The sequence below is a fragment of the Parasteatoda tepidariorum genome, chromosome 1 (genome assembly GCF_982258835.1).
Source record: "Parasteatoda tepidariorum strain Cologne lab strain chromosome 1, Ptep-v5.0, whole genome shotgun sequence".
Lineage (NCBI taxonomy): Eukaryota > Metazoa > Arthropoda > Arachnida > Araneae > Theridiidae > Parasteatoda > Parasteatoda tepidariorum.
Genome location: NC_141755.1, coordinates 97,898,869 through 97,917,681, shown reverse-complemented (window position 1 = coordinate 97,917,681; position 18,813 = coordinate 97,898,869). Strand labels below are relative to the sequence as shown.

The window sequence follows — 18,813 nt, the reverse complement described above, 5'->3', positions numbered from 1 at the left end:
TTATTTATTTTTATTATTATTTTAACAACAAGTCTTTCCATATTTTACCGAAAATAAAGTGTTTTTTATATAAAAATAGGTATGTCTCGGTCTTAAAGCGCGAATAATGTCTGAAAAACAGACAAATATGGTTTCAGGAGGCATGCACACGTCACCTCCTTAACTCCCTTTAATATTAACCTATAATATTCAAACTCGGTCAGAAATTAATGTTCAATCTACCGAAGAATCGTACTAAAGGAAATTTTTATAGGCTTATTAGGGGACCAACAAAGGACCAAAATACGTTTTGTTTACTATTGCGAAAAAGAGTACTTAAAGCTAAATATTCGCGAGAGCTTCGTGTGAAGCGTTGCGTGGTTGGTAGAATGCTGCGGACAAGTTCCCCATGGCGAACGTAGATTCGAAACCCTCCGGCGATTTGACATTTTTCATTTTTTTCATTTTTTATTTTATTTCGTATTATTTTTTTTACGTGTTTTAGCGTCAATAACGTTTTCTTATCATAAAAATTATTATTATTTTTTTTTTGAAAAACAGCAAATAAAAGCATTAAAGCGGATAAATAACGGATAATTTATTTATTTATTTTTATTATTATTTTAACAACAAGTCTTTCCATATTTTACCGAAAATAAAGTGTTTTTTTATATAAAAATAGGTATGTCTCGGTCTTAAAGCCCGAATAATGTCTGAAAAACAGACAACTATGGTTTCTGGAGGCATGCACACGTCACCCCCTTAACTCCCTTTAATATTAACCTATAATATTCAAACTCGGTCAGAAATTAAGGTTCAATGTACCGAAGAATCGTACTAAAGGAAATTTTTATAGGCTTATTAGGGGACCAATAAAGGACCAAAATACGTTTTGTTTACTTTTCCGAAAAAGTGTACTTAAAACTAGATATTCGCGAGTGCTTCGTGTAAAGCTTGGCGTGGTTGGTAGAATGCTGCGGACAAGTTCGCCATGGAGAACCTAGGAACGAAATCCTCCGGCGATTTGAGATTTTTCATTTTTTTCATTTTTTATTTTATTTCATATTATTTTTTTAACGTGTTTTAGCGTCAATAACGTTTTCTTATCATGAAAATTATTATATTTTTTTTTTTTTGAAAAACAGCAAATAAAACCGGATAAATAACGGAGATTTTTGTTTATTTATTCATTTATTTTTATTATTATTTTAACAACAAGTCTTTCCATTTTTTACCGAATATAAAGTGTTTTTTATATAAAAATAGGTATGTCTCGGTCTTAAAGCGCGAATAATGTCTGAAAAACAACCAAATATGGTTTCTGGAGGCATGCACACGTCACCGCCTTAACTCCCTTTAATATTAACCTATAATATTCAAACTCGGTCAGAAATTAAGGCTCAATGTACCGAAGAATCGTACTAAAGGAAATTTGTATAGGCTTATTAGGGGACCAACAAAGGACCAAAATACGTTTTGTTTACTTATCCGAAAAAGTGTACTTAAAGCTAAATATTCGCGAGAGCTTCGTGTGAAGCGTGGCGTGGTTGGTAGAATGCTGCGGACAAGTTCGCCATGGAGAACGTAGATTCGAAACCCTCCGGCGATTGGAGATTTTACATTTTTTTCATTTTTTATTTTATTTCATATTATTTTTTTTACGTGTTTTAGCGTCAATAACGATTTCTTATCATAAAAATTATTATTATTATTTTTTTTTTTTTGAAAAACAGCAAATAAAAGCATAAAAGCGGATAAATAACGGATAATTTTTTTATTTATTTATTTATTTTTATTATTATTTTAACAACAAGTCTTTCCATATTTTACCGAAAATAAAGTGTTTTTTTATATAAAAATAGGTATGTCTCGGTCTTAAAGCGCGAATAATGTCTGAAAAACAGACAAATATGGTTTCAGGAGGCATGCACACGTCACCTCCTTAACTCCCTTTAATATTAACCTATAATATTCAAACTCGGTCAGAAATTAATGTTCAATCTACCGAAGAATCGTACTAAAGGAAATTTTTATAGGCTTATTAGGGGACCAACAAAGGACCAAAATACGTTTTGTTTACTTATCCGAAAAAGTGTACTTAAAGCTAAATATTCGCGAGAGCTTCGTGTGGAGCGTGGCATGGTTGGTAGAATGCTGCCGACAAGTTCGCCATGCCGAACTTAGATTCGAAACCCGAAAGCGATTTGAGGTTTTTCTTTTTTTTTTTTTTCATTTTTTATTTAATTTCATATTTCTTTCTAACGTGTTTTAGCGTCAATAACGTTTTCTTATCATAAAAATTATTATTATTATTTTTTTGAAAAACAGCAAATAAAAGCATAAAATCGGATAAATAACGGATAATTTTTTATTTATTTGTTTATTTTTATTATTATTTTAACAACAAGTCTTTCCATATTTTACCGAAAATAAATTTTTTTTAATATAAAAATAGGTATGTCTCGGTCTTAAAGCGCGAATAATGTCTGAAAAACAGACAAATATGGTTTCTGGAGGCATGCACACCCCTTAACTCCCTTTAATATTAACCTATAATATTCAAACTCGGTCAGAAATTAAGGTTCAATGTACTGAAGAATCGTTCCGAAGGAACTTTTTATAGGTTTATTAGGGGACCGATCAAGACAAATTCAGGCCCATGACCCACAAAATTTTCCGGGCCCCTAACAAAATATTTTGAAATTAAATTTCTAAAGAGCATAGTCCTAACAATTTCTTTTATATTTCTTCTTCTCTTCTAGATTCTTTTTGTAGTCCTAACAATCAAAAGAATCTATTGAACTGCATGATTCAAGAGAAACATTCTAAAAAATTTTGAAAGCAGACAATTGAAGATTATTTTTCTAAGATAAAGTTTAGACATTTAAATATTAAAGCTAGATATCAAACAACAAAATAATGTTGTATGAAAATTAAAATAGTTTGATCACAAACAATTGAAATCAGTGATTTTTGATAAAAGACACTGATTAGCTGAATTGTTTCAAAGATTGTAGCTTTCCATCTACAGCTTTACATATTTGTTAAGAATAAGCTTTTAGTTCTTTTTGACACTATGAGAGACTTTGCGAATTTACATTCTCGTTGCATTTGCATTGCAAGCTGTTGGAGAAAGAATTGCACCAATTAAAATTCAGCTGTACTTTCGAATTTGATTAGTGCAAAGCTTACACGAGTTTGGTTTATCACAATATAAAGAAAATTTGAAATAAAAAATGTTTTTTTTTGTGATAAACTGCTTCTTTCGGTATTTTTTTTAAAAAAGTAATATTGTGATTTTTTACTAATTTTTGAGCCCCCCCCCCCCCGAAAGAGTGGGCCCTAGGGCCGTGCCTATTGGTCCTAGGCGATAATCAGGCCCTGAAAATCGACAACAAAATGACATAACTTGCTGCCTGTTTGTTAACGTCACAAAACCTAAGACGCTGATTGGTTAAGGGAGAAAAAACTTGGATGGAAAGTAGAACATGGTCTACCACAAGGGCGCCGGCAGCGGGGTGCAAGGGGGTGCACTTGCACCCCCCTGACTTTTTTTTAAACAATTAAAGAGATACAGAAAAACAATTTTGTTATAAAAGTTTTTATTAAACATATTTTTATTGAACAAACTTGGCAGACATCTAAGCTATATTTTTAAATTTCCTTTAAAAAATATAAGTAATATTATATTTTCTATTAGTTATTTAGTTTAGCAAAGGTGTATAACTCTAACTGACTTCTCAAAACTGTGAAACTTCATCAACACAATAAATACCAATGTTAAGCGTGCAGAAACACGTTAGTATACGAAATTAGTTATTTGTGTTTCAAAGTCAGTAGCTATGCCAGCGCCATCAGTATAGTTTCTCGTGGCAAAATTTGCAAGCACAAGAAATTCGTACTTCTTTTTAAATATCTTGTTAACAATGAAGAAATGTATCTTGAAAAAATTAACAGATGAAAGTATATGTAATAACAAAACAAAATGTAATAACAGAATATTTGTAATTTGTGTGTGTGTGGGGGGGGGGTAGTTTGTTAGAGGGTTGCACCTCTTTTATATTATTCTGCCGGCGCCCTTGGTCTACTATCGTCCAAGAAATTGGACCAAGTTCTTGGATGATTGTTTACACGGTCCAAGCTCAAAGCAAAACAAGTTTCCATCAATATCAATCCTTAAGACGATCCAATTTCAACAAGTCTAAATCGTCTAATCTTGATCTTGACGAGTCTAAATCGTCTAATCTTGATCTCTAAATCTTGGATCGTCTAAAGAGGCACAATTTCATTGCTGCCGGTCTTGCCATAGGTGTTATTTGTGATTTTTTTTATTACAAATTCTATTTTTCACTAGTCGCTTAATACGATGAAATATCCTTAATTAGCCTTCATTGAAAAAAAACATTTAATACAAAATACTCTCAATTGTTTCTCTAATAATACTATTCCATTCTGTATGCAAATGAATTACGTAAAAGACATTCGAAAGAAATTCTCTTTCTTGCACGTCGCATAAATTTGTTAAAAACTTTTGGAAGTAAAATTAATCGCATAAATTGGAATAATCTAAAATATTATTTGAATAAAAACAAATAATGCTAATTTAATGACAACAAATGAACATTACTGAATATCTTTAGAATAACTGAATATTTAATAGAGAATCTCAAAACAGAAAATAAAATTATTCTTTAGTTTCTTTCAACCCTAAAATTTGTAATTTATCATTTCATTAAAAGTAAGTATTTTTAAAAGGTCAAATGTCAAACAACAGATTCAGAAATAACTAAAATGTTTTTCTTATTCAGGCATTTTTTTAAAACTATGTCTAAGAAAAAATGTTAAAAATTGTGATTTAAAAATGTTTTAATCTTAATCTTAGCAAATTTTATTCCTAAAGTATTACATAATTTTTCAATAAATAAACTGTCTTGTATATTTCGGTATTATAGATATAAGAGTAAAAATATCTGCTTTACTTAGAAAATTAAAAGGGGAACTATTCGTCTTTTCATAAGATGAACCAAAAAATAAAGAATAAAAAAAAAAAGGTTTCTTAACTATGCCTCTAATTTATCAGCAACTTTATAATAATTCAAAAATGACTATATGGAAAAATTTTCAGCTCTTTTATTACCTTTTTATATTGAAGCCAACTAAGAAGACAAGTGGTCCAAGTAATCACACTTTATTTTTTATTTAAATATTTCATTGTGATTTTTTACGCTACAAATTCGTGTTAGTAGCTAAAAACTATGAAAATATTTCTAATAGTTCTAATTAAAGAAATTTTCAATTCCAAAATACTCTCAATTGTTCTTATTCATTTTTTTGTCTTATAATCTACAATTGTGTATGTAAATGAATTATGCAAAAGTCATTCGAAAGAATTTTTTTTTTTTATATGTCGCATAAGTTCGTTAAAAACTTTTTGAAGTAGAATTACTCGCATTCATTAGGATAATCTGAAATATTATTTGAATAAAGCCAAATAATGCTACTCTAATCATAAAAGAATTAATATAACTGAATAGAATAACTTAGCTTATATTTAATAAAGAATCTCAAGACAGAGAAAAAAAACTACGTTTGTTTTCCTTTCTCCCCAAAATTTGTAATTTACCATTTTATTATAAATAAGTATTTTTAAAAGTTCCAATGTATTAAGAAATAACTAAAAAGATTAAGATTCCAACAGAGTAAAAAATAACTTACACAATTCTAACTTAATACAATTTCTAACTAAAAATTTAGAATTGTGATTTTGGAAATTTTTAAATATCAATCTTAAGAAATTTCGCTCCTAAAAAAAATCAAAATTTTTATTTTTCTTTAAGAAAAAATTGCGAAATTTTACTAAAAAACATTTTTTCTTTTTAACTATGACGAATTTTTTTTCTCTAAGTATTTTGAAAAGATTACATGATAGATACAGAGCCGGATTTAAGCTTGGCGAGGCCCTAAGCTACTGAAAATGATGGGGCCCTTTTAAGTTCAATTCTATTTCTATACACCTAAAGTAAACTGTCGTATTTTTTATTGCTGAATATTAACATTATATTGTTAAAAATTTGATAATATTGCTTGATTGTTAAATATATTGATTGTGATGGGACTATAATGTAATGTAGAGCTTTTCTATTATTACACATATTTTTTGAACGAGGAAAAAAACAGAAACTCATTTTAAGAACATCATAAGCACAGAGTAAAGATTTGGTATGTTAGAAGAACCATTATATGTTTAACAGAGCTTTTTTTTCTTGAAATTCTGAATCTATGTTATTTGGAATTTCAAATGATTATTATTTTTTTTTTTTTGCGAATTTTTTTTTTTTTCTAAATTGTTTTTTTTTAAACGTTGCATTTCGCTTTGCTGCTCTATGACTTAGAAACATGAAGGTGTGTCAAAAATAAGCAACATAAGAAAATACAATTTGATTATTAGTATTATTTTTTTTTATAACCGCCGTTGAACAACCGACTTAATTTGAGTTTACGACTACAAATGTTTAACTCCGTATAATATTGAATAATCACCTTATAATTTTGAATTCAATCCAGAAGACAAGAGAATTGGATCAGTACCCAGAGGTATTGATTTGTTGTGAGAACTTAGAGGACTTTGTGACCACGGCATATTTAACATGCACCAGTCACCATTTTATACATGGGTATTCTTCGGTCGGCTGGATTCGAAATCCCACTCTCATAAACACGCCCTTATGAAAAAATCGAGGTATAAATGAGGTATAAACAAGGTATATTTTAAAGGTATAAAGGAGGTTGTTATTTAAAGACGTCGTTGAGGTTGAAAAGGGTGCAAATGAATACCTCAAAACCAACCTCAAATATACCTTAATATATACCTCCAGAGGTATATATGTTTCAACTTGAGGTGTTTAATTTTACATCTGGGGAGAGGTAGATATTTACTACTTTAAAGTGTTTCATTTTCAACCTTAGGTTATTACTTATCAGCTTGAAGTATATTTATTTACACTTGTGGAAGTATTTATTCAACAACCTAAAGTGTGTCATTTTACACTTCAGGTTATTATAAATCAACCTCAGGTGTATTTTGTTCCACTTCAGGTAATTATTTTTCAACCTCAGGTATCTAATTTTATGCTTGTAGAGATATATATTTTTCAACGTATGGTGTGTCATTTTACACTTCAGGTTATTTCAAATCAACCTCAGGTGTATTTTGTTCGACCTTAGGTTATTACTTATCAGCTTGAAATATATTTTTTTACTCTTGTGGAAGTATTTATTCAACAACCTAAGGTGTGTCATTTTACACTTCAGGTTATTATAAATCAACCTCAGGTGTATGTTGTTCGACCTCAGGTAATTATTTTTCAACCTCAGGTATCTAATTTTATGCTTGTAGAGGTATATATTTTTCAACCTGAGGCATGTCATTTTACTCTTCAGGTTATTTCAAATCTACCTCAGGTGTAATTTTTGATAGTTGGAAAGGTGATTTTTTACTAACGTAAGGTGTATTATTTTTCACCTCAAATATAGGTTTTTATGCTTGTAAAGGAAATTTTTTTAATCAAACTAAAATATGCCATTTTTCCCTTCAGGTTATATTTTTTTATGCTAATGCTGGTAATTAAATATAATTAAAATGTTTCTCCTTAGACTGCTAATTTTTAACCTAAAATATATATCTTTTCACTTGTAGAGGTATTTATCACTCTGATGGAGTTTTTAATGTTACACATTAGGTGGTAATTACTTATTAACTTTTTACGGTCTGTCTTAATTTTCACTGCTAATCCTGATGCTAAGAAACTATTTTCTAAACACATAGGCGGAATACGGATGAATCTTTCTTTCGAAAGAATTTTCGACTGATTTCCATGTATTGTGTGAAGAAAAGTAAAATGCAATGCAAAGAATATATCTTCCTTTAATTTTGAAATACAACCCATTGGAATGTATTCTTCCTCACACAATTCAAAATAGGAATTTTCACTTAACGCCTTTAATTTATAGTTTGTGAACCTTGTGCTAATTTGCAATTAAATAGTTCATAAAATTTATTAATCTTGAATTAACATGTAGAGTTGAATAATGTTAAGTATGCTGACTCATAAACCTTAAAAGAACATTTCAAATGTTTCTGTAATTTTAATAATTTCAATTAAACTATCGTGAAAAGAGGATACATTTGTTTCAGAAAAATGTGGGAACTCATTTATATAGAATAGATGTTAAAGGCGCTAATTTTTTGTAAAAGCGAAATAACAGCAAATTTAAATAATTTAGCCAGCTTACAAATAAAAACTTTTATTAACAAAAAAAAATTAATTTTTCGTTCAAGAAATCAAAATTCTTGACAATTACTCTGCTTCTTCTGCAAGTTTGCTGTGCTTACGTTATTTGGAGCATTGGAACCTATAAATAAAAAATTTGAATTAGCGAGAGTCATATTTACATTGATAATGACAAATTTTAAAAGATTAGAATAATATTTTAAAGCTTATTTCGTTGCATAAATCACCTTTTATTATTATTTCTATTCAATTTTGAATAAATAAATGGTTTCTTTAGTAACAGCAGATGAATAATAATAATGACCTGCAAAACTCTCCTCCCAGTATATTTCAATTCTTTATTTTGACTGTTTAAACATATCACTTAAAAAAGCTAATTTTTCTATAAGATGCATATAAAAACTGCTGTAGAAATAACACGCTTATTGAAATTCTTAATTTTCCAATAATTCAACCGACCATTTTTAATTATGGATTGTTATGCTGATATTTAAATTTTTTTCTCAGCAAATTTTGAATAAATTCAATTACACTGGCCTGCTTGTTTAAATTTTTAGTCCAATTTCGCAAAAGAAATTGTACTAAAACCAATTCTCAATGATGCTGATTCCGAAAATAATTGTCTATCACGTAAGGTTTTTAAAGACAAAAGGTCATTTTCAACCTTTTATTTAATGTGATCAAGAATCAATCATCTTTTAATAAAAGAATGTAGAACATCAATGTTTTGTGTTTTTCATGCCCCATCGAAATAAAAGCAACATTAAGTTTATATGTTTACTTGCCTGAGAGAATAATTTAAGATAATGCTATAAAATAATGTTTTCAAAAATCAAAGATCATGCAAACTTTATCAGTAATTTTTTAGGTGAAAAGATTTCATTGAATCAAAGGAGAATAATTTACTTGTCTTTTTTCTTTTTGGTGTATATTTAGAGTTACTCCCAGGGGAAGGCTCTCCAGTTACTAGTCTCCACTTCCTCCTAGCTGCAGAGCACGTATTATTGACAGCCTTATTCAAACCTTGAAATTCTGGATGCCATTTACGGAGCAGCTCTGTAAAAGTTGCATGTTCAAGTTGAGTAAAATCAAGTTATATAAAAGTTGCATAAGCAAGTTTCATTTGGAAATTTTCAGATGAGATTTTTTTTTAAGAAATTGAAGGAAATTGAAATATATATTTATATAACTTTGATAAGTTACTAATGTTGACAACAAAAATCCAGAGTCAATAATACTTTTAAACTTTTTTAACTACAATATAAGCAGATTAAGTATAGGTTCACCAAAATGATTTTAATATTTAATTGAAATAATAAAATTATTTTTTTGGAATAGCTGTCTCAGTAAATTTGTTTTATACAATATTCTTTGTGGATTAAAGATAAAAACTATTTTATTAGAGCACACTATTTATACGAAAAGTTTTCATGTTCTTTTAGTCTCTTTACGAGTCTTCACGAGTCTTATTAAAAATAAATTGAAAATCATTCCAAAATATTAAACTGCATCATGTTGATCTAGAATAATATTCAAGATTTTGCCTTAGCGGACTAAAAACTAAAATAAAACTAAACACAGTGGCGCGACAGCCCATAGAGGGCCAAGGTCTGCTGTGCCCATTTCAGTTTTCTTGACCTTGGGCTCTGGGATGCAGGAGCAGATGTTCCGGTTAGGTGGTCAGCCGAACGCGGAACCCCCAGTGTTTAGTTCTCAAGCATGCTTGGTACTCATTTATCGACCCACTGAAGGAATGAAAGGCTGAGTCAACCTTGCCCGGCCCAAGGATCGAACCCAGGACCTGTGGCACGGAAGAGCGGGGCGTTGCCTTAGTGGACTAAACGGACAAAAAGTTTGAATTTTGCATGAGAATTTTTTAAGTGATTGCAGTTTTCCTTCACCTATAGTTGCCTTTTTGCTAACTAACTTCAGATATTATTTAATAGGTGATACACATACAAATACTTTTAAGATACTCAACTAAACCAAGCTTATGTATAAAAGGGCAAGTAAACTTAAACTAGGCTGCATTAATTTCTTCGTAAAAATTTTAGTAACTTGTACTTGTCAGAATTCAATATGCTGTTGCTGGAATTATTATGGTGTTATTGAAGAAATGATTTCTGGTGAAAAGATGCGTTCTCTTAATCTTAATTTTAATGTTGAACTAAGCCATATTACACAAGTAACTAATTCTGGCAACTTTAACTTAATTCCTGTGACAAATATATCTTCTGTTTGTATTTCCATCCAGTGCGATGACACTGGAAAAATTTATTTTGCTAATGTGGTGAACAATCTAGAATTAGAATAACTTTTTTCTCTCTAGAGGCAATGTATATGTAAGTTCAGTAATCCCCGCTTATATATAATGTAATCGCTGTTAATATCAATCACTTATTATTACCGAAATTATTCGGTTCTGATTTGTTTTCATTGATATTATAGTTTTCTGTGATCCTTACATAATTTAATGTTATTAGAATTTAATTTTCAAAATTCTTTATTTATTAGCGTTATATTTTTATTTACTCTGCACATTTAAAAATAAAAAAAATTCTTTTCTTTCTCTGCGATAATGTTAGAATTTCCAATTTCTCATCATTTCTGGAGTTTAAAAACAAAATATTTTTCAGATTATGAAAATTTATGAAGTTTGCTTTATTAATTTGTGAGGGGGGTTAAAAAATTAGTTCACTAAAATTAGTTTGAATCTTATCTCATATTACATATATTTTTATTAAAAAAATTTCAGATTTTATTAGGAATTCTCATATATTTTTTTATGAAATTTGTTGATTTGATATGGTAAACTTGTTTCCTACCTTAGAATCACCTGTTAATAGTAAACATTAATTTAAAAAAATGAATATTTACTTCGAAAAACAGGATTGTTTTTTTTTCCTCATGTTTGTAAATATATATTTTTATGAAAATGCAACTTTTGAAGAAATATTAAAATTTTTGTGTGATGTATTTACCCTGATTGCAATTTTTATTGTATATGTTTATTTTATTAGTTAAATATGTATGTTAGATTTTTGTTGAAGGCAACAAATATGCATTTCGTTCCTTACAATAGTATTGTTTATTTGTTTTATTACCTGCAATATATAAAAACTGTTAACTTTCAATTTTCAGTGATTTATTTATAAGAGAAATTATGAACCTTTTACTCAATCAGCTTGCATACTGCTACGTTAAAACATATACATTTAAGCAAAACAAAAAGAATAGTTATATTTGAATAAATTACAAACAATAAAATATACTGTGCGTAACCTGCTGTAACGATTCACCAGTAACGTTACCCTAAACAGCGACGAGAAATATTTAGATTGATCTGTCTTATTGCTAAGCCTACAACAATAGCCTCAAAGAATATCCTCCGACTTAAATAATGTAAGATCAGGACGCGTCTTTAAAACAAAAATAATGAAATTTGAAAATTGAGGCATATTTGATTAAAAGTGACAAAGCTAAATTAATAAATGTCAAGCACACTTACCGAATTTTAAAGAAACTTTCGATTGTAAACACACACGCCATTTGCCGGCTAGCACGGAACTCTGGGAAGTGAGCTAGTTGATATGAAGTGTACTTTAAACAACCTTAAAACAACCTTAGGTATAAATAAAATGACTTCATACATCTCAATAAAGACCTCACTCTCTTTAGTTGAAAAAAATTATATTTTTAATACCTCGTAAATACCTCTTTTGTTACAAGTGTAAAAAAAACAACCTGGTGAACCTTAAAAACTGCCTCATGAGTCTGGTTGATATGAAGTGAATTTTAAACAACCTCAAAATAAGCTTAGGTATAAATAAAAGGACTTCATATACCTCAATAAATATCTCACTCTCGTTAGTTGAAATAAGGTCAATTTTTTTATACCTCAAAAATACCTCTTTTATTACAAGTATCAGAAAATCAACTTGATATACCTTAAAAATCACCTTATCAGTCTGGTTGATTTGAAGTGAATTTAAAACAACCTCAAAATAAGCTTAGGTATAAATAAAATGACTCCATATACCTCAATAAATATCTCACTCTTTTTAGTTGAAATAAGGTAAAAAATTTTACACCTCAAAAATACCTCTTTTGTTACAAATGTAAGAAAATAAACCTGGTATACCTTAAAAATCACCTTATCAGTCTGGATGATTTGAAGTGAATTTTAAACAACCTCAAAACAAGCTGAAGTATATATAAATCAACCTCGTACACCTTAATTACAACCTTTACGAGGTATAATTTTTATTTCTGTTTTCTCTGCAACCTTAAATATACCTCAAATATACCTCAAAACAACCTTAATACCTCAAAAATACCTCAAATCAACCTTAAATATACCTTAAATTTTCATAAGGGCGAGTTCAACACCCTGCCAACCAGGCTATCCCGGCCAAATTATTAGTTTATTTTATAATAGTCATTGAACAGCCAACCCGATTTCGAGTTTACGACTACTAATGTTCAATTTATTAGACTTCTAATTTTAAACTCAATTCAGAACACAAGGGAACTCCAGGATCAAGTATTGGAAGAAATTTTCGTCTTGGAGGGGGACGTTTTGATGGAACTGACCAGCATTTAAGTTACATTATGAGGAAAACCACAAAAGCTTTCCACTGTCAGACAACAAGGGGACCTATGATCCGTCTACCACCGGGTGTAGAATAGGCCTGGGCAATATACCGTAATACCGTCATTTACCGGTATTTCTTTGATACCGCGGTAATGATATTCGGAAGTATATTCTTCGGCAATACCGAGTTATTGAACTTCGGTATGCCTGCACCTCTCGGTACTCACCGCTAGCCAATATCTTCGGCCGACCGGCGGCGAGGAAGTGGCGGTATGGTATGGTATCTAGGAGGTATTGGTATGGCACGTGATTGATTTAGGGGTGAAGAACTCAAAGGCTTGCGCGTAATATTTACGATACCTCCTCTCGGCAGCTAGAAATTTCTCCTACAATATATTGTGGTATCATTTGACTTTAAAGCGCATGCGTCATATCCGTGGTATTGGCGATATCGGGTTTCAAACACCCGCGCGTTATATCAACCCTCCATGGTATACTTATTTACTGATTTTGGTTTCATTTTGAGAATAGCGTGCTTCTGATTTTAAAAATATCCGAGATTGTCGAATCTCCTTGTGATGTTTATAATTGTGTTGATATTTATAATTGTTGATGTTTATAATTGTGTTGATGTTTATAACTGTTTTGATGTTTATAATTGTGCTGATGTTTATATTAGTAATTGATGTTTATATTAATAAAATTTTTCTGTTTTAAAATAATGATGCTTTATAATTAGTTGATTCCATGGGATAATTATGCTGCGAGCTAATATAGGATAAGTACCCCATTTTTTTAAATGATGCTCTTTAAACACATTAATTTTTAATTGCAAAATAGTCTTAGCATTTATAATATACATAACAAATTAATTACCGCGGTATATCATAATATCGTGATATGAAGCTCACAATATACCACAATATCGAAATTCTGACATTGCCCAGCCCTAGTGTAGAATTCGTATCGACCAGTCAACACTGATATTAAATAGTCTCTTGATCAAATGAAGGGACAAAATTTGCCTTTTAAACAAATCAAAAAACTTTTCTACCTTTTAAAATTGTTTATTTTTAAATAATTTATTAATACTCAAATTGTTTAAAAGATATGTTCCTTTTCATTGACAACACAGTTTTATATTTTATCTAGCCATTTATTTATATTTTTTAAACTTATTTTTTATTTGTTTTTATTTTATTAAATTAGATGCACAAATTTAAAATAAAAACAAATCTGCCAAAATTTTATAAATTGTTTCAATTTGCAATTTTAAGAAGTTATTTCGACTTTGCTTTAAAAGTTTGAAATCCTTATAAATTAAAAAATTTGGATGCCCTATTAACTTTAAACACATAATAACAACAAAAATCAGGGAGTTAAAAATAGAAACAAGTATGATCAATAAGCAATAAAAGCATAAGCTAACTAAATAAATGAATTTTGTGTACGAAATATCATATTTTACAAATTCAACATAATTCATATTTCGGGGATACATGGAAAATTTGGTCAGACAGGAGGTTTGAACAATATTTTTTACATATATATTTAAACATTTGTTTAGCTGATGATCACTTGATTTCAATGCTCTATCAAGCAATATCACATGTTGCTTCTGTCTATTAGCAGTAAGTAAAATTACCACATCTGTTATCTCAATTTCATCCAAAATAAACCAAATCAAGAATTTTGGCAGATGGGCCTGTCAAAGAGGGAATTAAATGGTGGCCCACCATTTAAATGAATAACGAATGGAGTTCATGGATTCATGCACGATTAATTTGGAAAATAGCAACTTAAAATCAATTACAATAATTAAGTAAATTAAACAATTAAGCTAGTTAAAACATTTAGGATAATTAAAAGGAAAAAAAGCTTTTGTAATAAATTGGAAAACATATATTTTGCAAAAAAGAAAAGTTAAAATTAAACGAGAAGCTCCTTAACGACAATGAGACACAACGGAAATTTCGAAACAGAGTGATCCTAAACAAGATTCTCCCACAGCCCTAGAAATTTTTTGCTCAGAAATCAGACAAAAGGGTGTTTCTGTGGACAAAAGAGCCCACAGCAATTTAAAGAAGCTGAAAACATTTCCCACTGTGTAAATTGAGGCGGCTATTTGACTACTCCATGGAGTACCGCTTTTAAGGATCCATGGACTACTCCCATCACTGGTAGCTACGAAAGCTACAGGATATTTTCATCAGTCAAAAGGCCTTTTTATTGCTCTTCTGGTTAAAAAAGTAACAATTATTTTATACTTGTAAACACTTCTATTAGATTTTGAAAAGCGTTCGCCAATGTAAAAAAAAAAAAAAAAAAATGTATTTTAGGCTTCAGAGGGCTCCAGCTCCGAATAAAATTTTTAAAAAGAAGGAAAAAGTTAGATCTGGGGGCCCTTATTGCCATCTCGGGGCCCCAAGCTACAGCTGATTTAGCTTATACGCTAATCCGGCCCAGGATAGATAAAATAAAATTTGATAGAAATATGGCAATAATTATACTTAACATATATGGCCATAAATGCACATAAATTTGGAACAAAAAATTTTTTCACGTTTTATTTCGAAATAAGTTGTGCAAGAAACTACTTTATTTAATCGATTCATTACATGAAACAATAAATTTTTGAGAGAAAAATTATGTCTATGTTACATATTCATTAAATATCTAGGTAAAACTTTAATAAGAAAATCATAAATATCAGTATAAAAGTTATCTTTAAAATCAGAAATTTAATTTAAAGTCAGCGCTAAACACATCCTATATTTCAGGGCTGTCCAACTGGCAGGCTGCATGCCCCCCCCCCCAACTCCTTATTCAGGCTGATCGGCCTCAGTTTTCCCATTAAAATGCAAGAAAAATGTTTTATAATCCTTCTGTTCCATTGTTTAATAATTCATCTATTAATTGTTATTGTATAAGAGGTTATTCTTCAACTTTTTCAAACTGCGGCCCGCCAGGTATACAGTGACCGCAATTCTGGCCCGTGGGCTCTTTGCAGTTGGACAGCGTTGCTATATTTGAACGTTCGAATCGCTTTCACCAGCAAATTGTTTGAAAGACATCCGACAGTTGGGAGGGAAAATGAAGATAGCAGTACGTTAGCAAAATAAGTTCGAAAGCGCGAGGTTACAGGTTTTCCCCCTTAGTTTTCCCTAACGTGACGTCATTTTTCTATCCTTTCTCGTTCGATGGTTCCGAGATTTCAAAACTCTACTCCCTCGGCTCCCGTAAACAATATTTTTCTGGCGACATTATGTTTTACGATTTGGCATTTTTTAGCTTAAAAAGAAGCTGATTCGCGTTTTGCGCTCGTATCTCTCGAATCGGTTTGTTTTGTTGTGCCATGCATTGATCCGTAGTACCTATGAGATAATACTTTTATTTTCGAAACCTTATTATTTTATTTTTATAACGATGAGTACGGAATATAATAAGTCCATACTTTTGGAATATAGTACCGATCCAGAAGTGTTTCAAGACATGGACAAATTTGAGTTGAATGAGGCGAAAAAGTTCGCTCTATCTGTCAAACTGCAATTTCCGAAATTTTCCAAAGGATTTAGTGCAGCCGATTTCAGTTCATTCATTCAAAATCATGTTGGTGGCGATGAAAACGTTGTCGCCATGGGTCGCCTGTCATTCCCCAACGAATGGCAAATGCAAGTGAAATGTAAAGACATCCGAGAGAAGCTGATTCGACTTGGGCGCACGAAGATTAATTCCAGAACATGTTGGATATCACCTCTTAGCCAGAGTGAAGTTAGAGGATACGTCCATTGGATTCCGAATGCCATTGCTGAGGAATCTATCCGTGGTATTTTAGAGCCTTACGGTGAGGTGATGTTCATGGAGGTGATGCAATTAGATTTGTGGACTAAAGTCGATTGCGACTCTCGATATTTTGCCTTGAATTTAAAACCCGGACAGACTATGGACGATATTCCGCATTTCTTCAAAATCGGTAGCCATCATGGATTGATTACCATCAGGGGTCGGGCTCCTTCTTGTTTCCATTGCAGGACAATCGGACATCGCAAATCAGAATGTCAGAAATACAGAGAGAAACTGAATTCGTATTGCAATAGGAAGCCTGGTTCCGGTGCGAAGAGGACAAAACCACGAGGTCGACGATATCGCCCCATGCCCAATTCAGAGAATCCAAGTGCGTCTGTTGCGTCTAAGAAAAAGAGAAAGAAATCCAAGGCTGCCAAAGCTCAACCAGCTGTTACCAAGGAAGCCAAAGTTGAAAACTCAGCTATAAAAGAAGAGGTAAAAGCTGAAGGAAATTCTACTGAAATGGCTAAGGTAGCCCAAGATTTAGTTGCAAAACTTGAAAGATTAAAAGATTATGGTGATTTGCAAGAACTGTCTACATTGCAGAGCGAGTTGACTAACCTTACTAGCAAATTGAATAATCAGATAGTGGAAATTGAGAAAAAATTAAAAAATACTGTTTTAACCGATAAAGGTGAAGTCAATACTCCCCAAGGAAGTGGAGAACAGCCCACTGAGGAAAAGAAAAAGAAGCGCAAGAAGAAGAAAAAGAAAAATGTATCAGAAGCAGCGAATGAAACTGTACCACCAAATAACTAAATTGTAAAAGAGTTATTTTCTATCTTATTTTTAGCAATGAAAGTTGAAGTTAACAATTGTTAAAAAATTTGGAATTTATAGGTACTTCTGAATTTTATAGTTCATAATTGTTTTAATTTTTCAATCCTAAGCTTCTCGTGATTTTTTTCTCTTTCAGGTCTCACTAAATTTGATACTATCTTCAAAAAATATTGCTAATTATATTATTTTTAGAAAATGCAAACCTAATTTGCAAAGGGAAGCAACAATTTTTCAATTACATCACATTTCTTACATTTTCACATTCGATTTTTATTGATGCGTGTTTTTAAAACTTGCCATTTCTCTTTGCAAATCATCTAATTGCTTAATTTCACTGTAATTGTGTCACAAATATCTGCGCTTTGATTTATTTTGCTAATATTTGCAGATTATAATTAGAATTTGGAATAAAACTGATAGCTGTTGCCCTTGTAAGATTATTCCTTATAGTGAAATAACTTGTTTTAAATTTTGCAATAATCTGCAAATTTAAATAAAAGCTACTGTGATAATAATTTGGAATCCAAAAGTCTTTTTTTTTTTTTCTTCTTTTAAGTTTGAAAAATTTATGTATGTGCTGATTAAAGTTTATTGAATTAAATGTTGTGCAAATACGAAAAACCATTTACTTTTATTTAAATGGTTTGATATAATATGTCTGCTCTCAATAAACTATTTCCAATTTATATTTTCTTTTAAATAAATGTGTAGTATATCTTTGAGTTTTGATTTTCAATTTATTTTTTAAGTTTTTATTTACTGTTTAACTCTATTTATGAGAATGTAGGGACTGTGACAGTTTGCTTTTTAATTTCAAATGCTCGTTATTTTAGAGAAAACTAAAACCTCCAAAAACTAAAATGTATAGTTCAAAAATATGCTGCTTCTGTTGTTTTTTATAAATACTGAAGGAGACAATGTTTGAATTTTGTCTCTAACTGTAATGTTCAACTTTTCAGCATAGGTACTTTATTGCTAAAATCTTAACAAAAAGAGTGGTGTGGTAAATAGATTTTTTTTTTTAAAATTTGTTTCCATCTTCTTTTCATATTTTTTTTAAACATTTGTTATGAGATTTAAAATACCTAATTAAAATGCTGTCATTATTTCTTTAATAACGTCGGAAAGGAAACTTAATTGCACTTTTTGTAAATGGCGACATTAAGTTAGTTCATAGTTTTTAATTCTTGATTTTTTACTCCAAAATTTGTTCCAATGCATTTTAATGTAACTGAAGGAAAATTTAATCATTAATAGACAGCTTTTAGAAGTAGTGCAAGTTCATAATTTGTTGTGACTTTTTTTGTTGTTGTTGCTTATATC

The 18,813-nt window shown here is 30.3% G+C and overlaps 1 protein-coding gene and 1 long non-coding RNA gene across 2 annotated transcripts; one reads left to right on the top strand and one right to left on the bottom strand.

Moving 5' to 3' along the window:
- Window positions 1–8,267: 8,267 nt before the first annotated feature.
- On the bottom strand, window positions 8,268–11,929 carry LOC147816628 (uncharacterized). Its single transcript, XR_015428447.1, has 3 exons — window positions 11,779–11,929; window positions 9,177–9,326; window positions 8,268–8,391 (listed from the first exon to the last, which is right to left on the bottom strand). It is a non-coding gene; the product is annotated as an uncharacterized LOC147816628 (long non-coding RNA).
- Window positions 11,930–16,009: 4,080 nt separating this feature from the next.
- LOC122272156 (uncharacterized) lies at window positions 16,010–18,212 on the top strand. Its single transcript, XM_043055435.3, has one exon. The coding sequence runs from the start codon at window positions 16,291–16,293 to the stop codon at window positions 17,467–17,469; it is 1,179 nt and encodes a 392-aa protein (XP_042911369.2). The 5' UTR covers window positions 16,010–16,290; the 3' UTR covers window positions 17,470–18,212.
- Window positions 18,213–18,813: the final 601 nt, after the last annotated feature.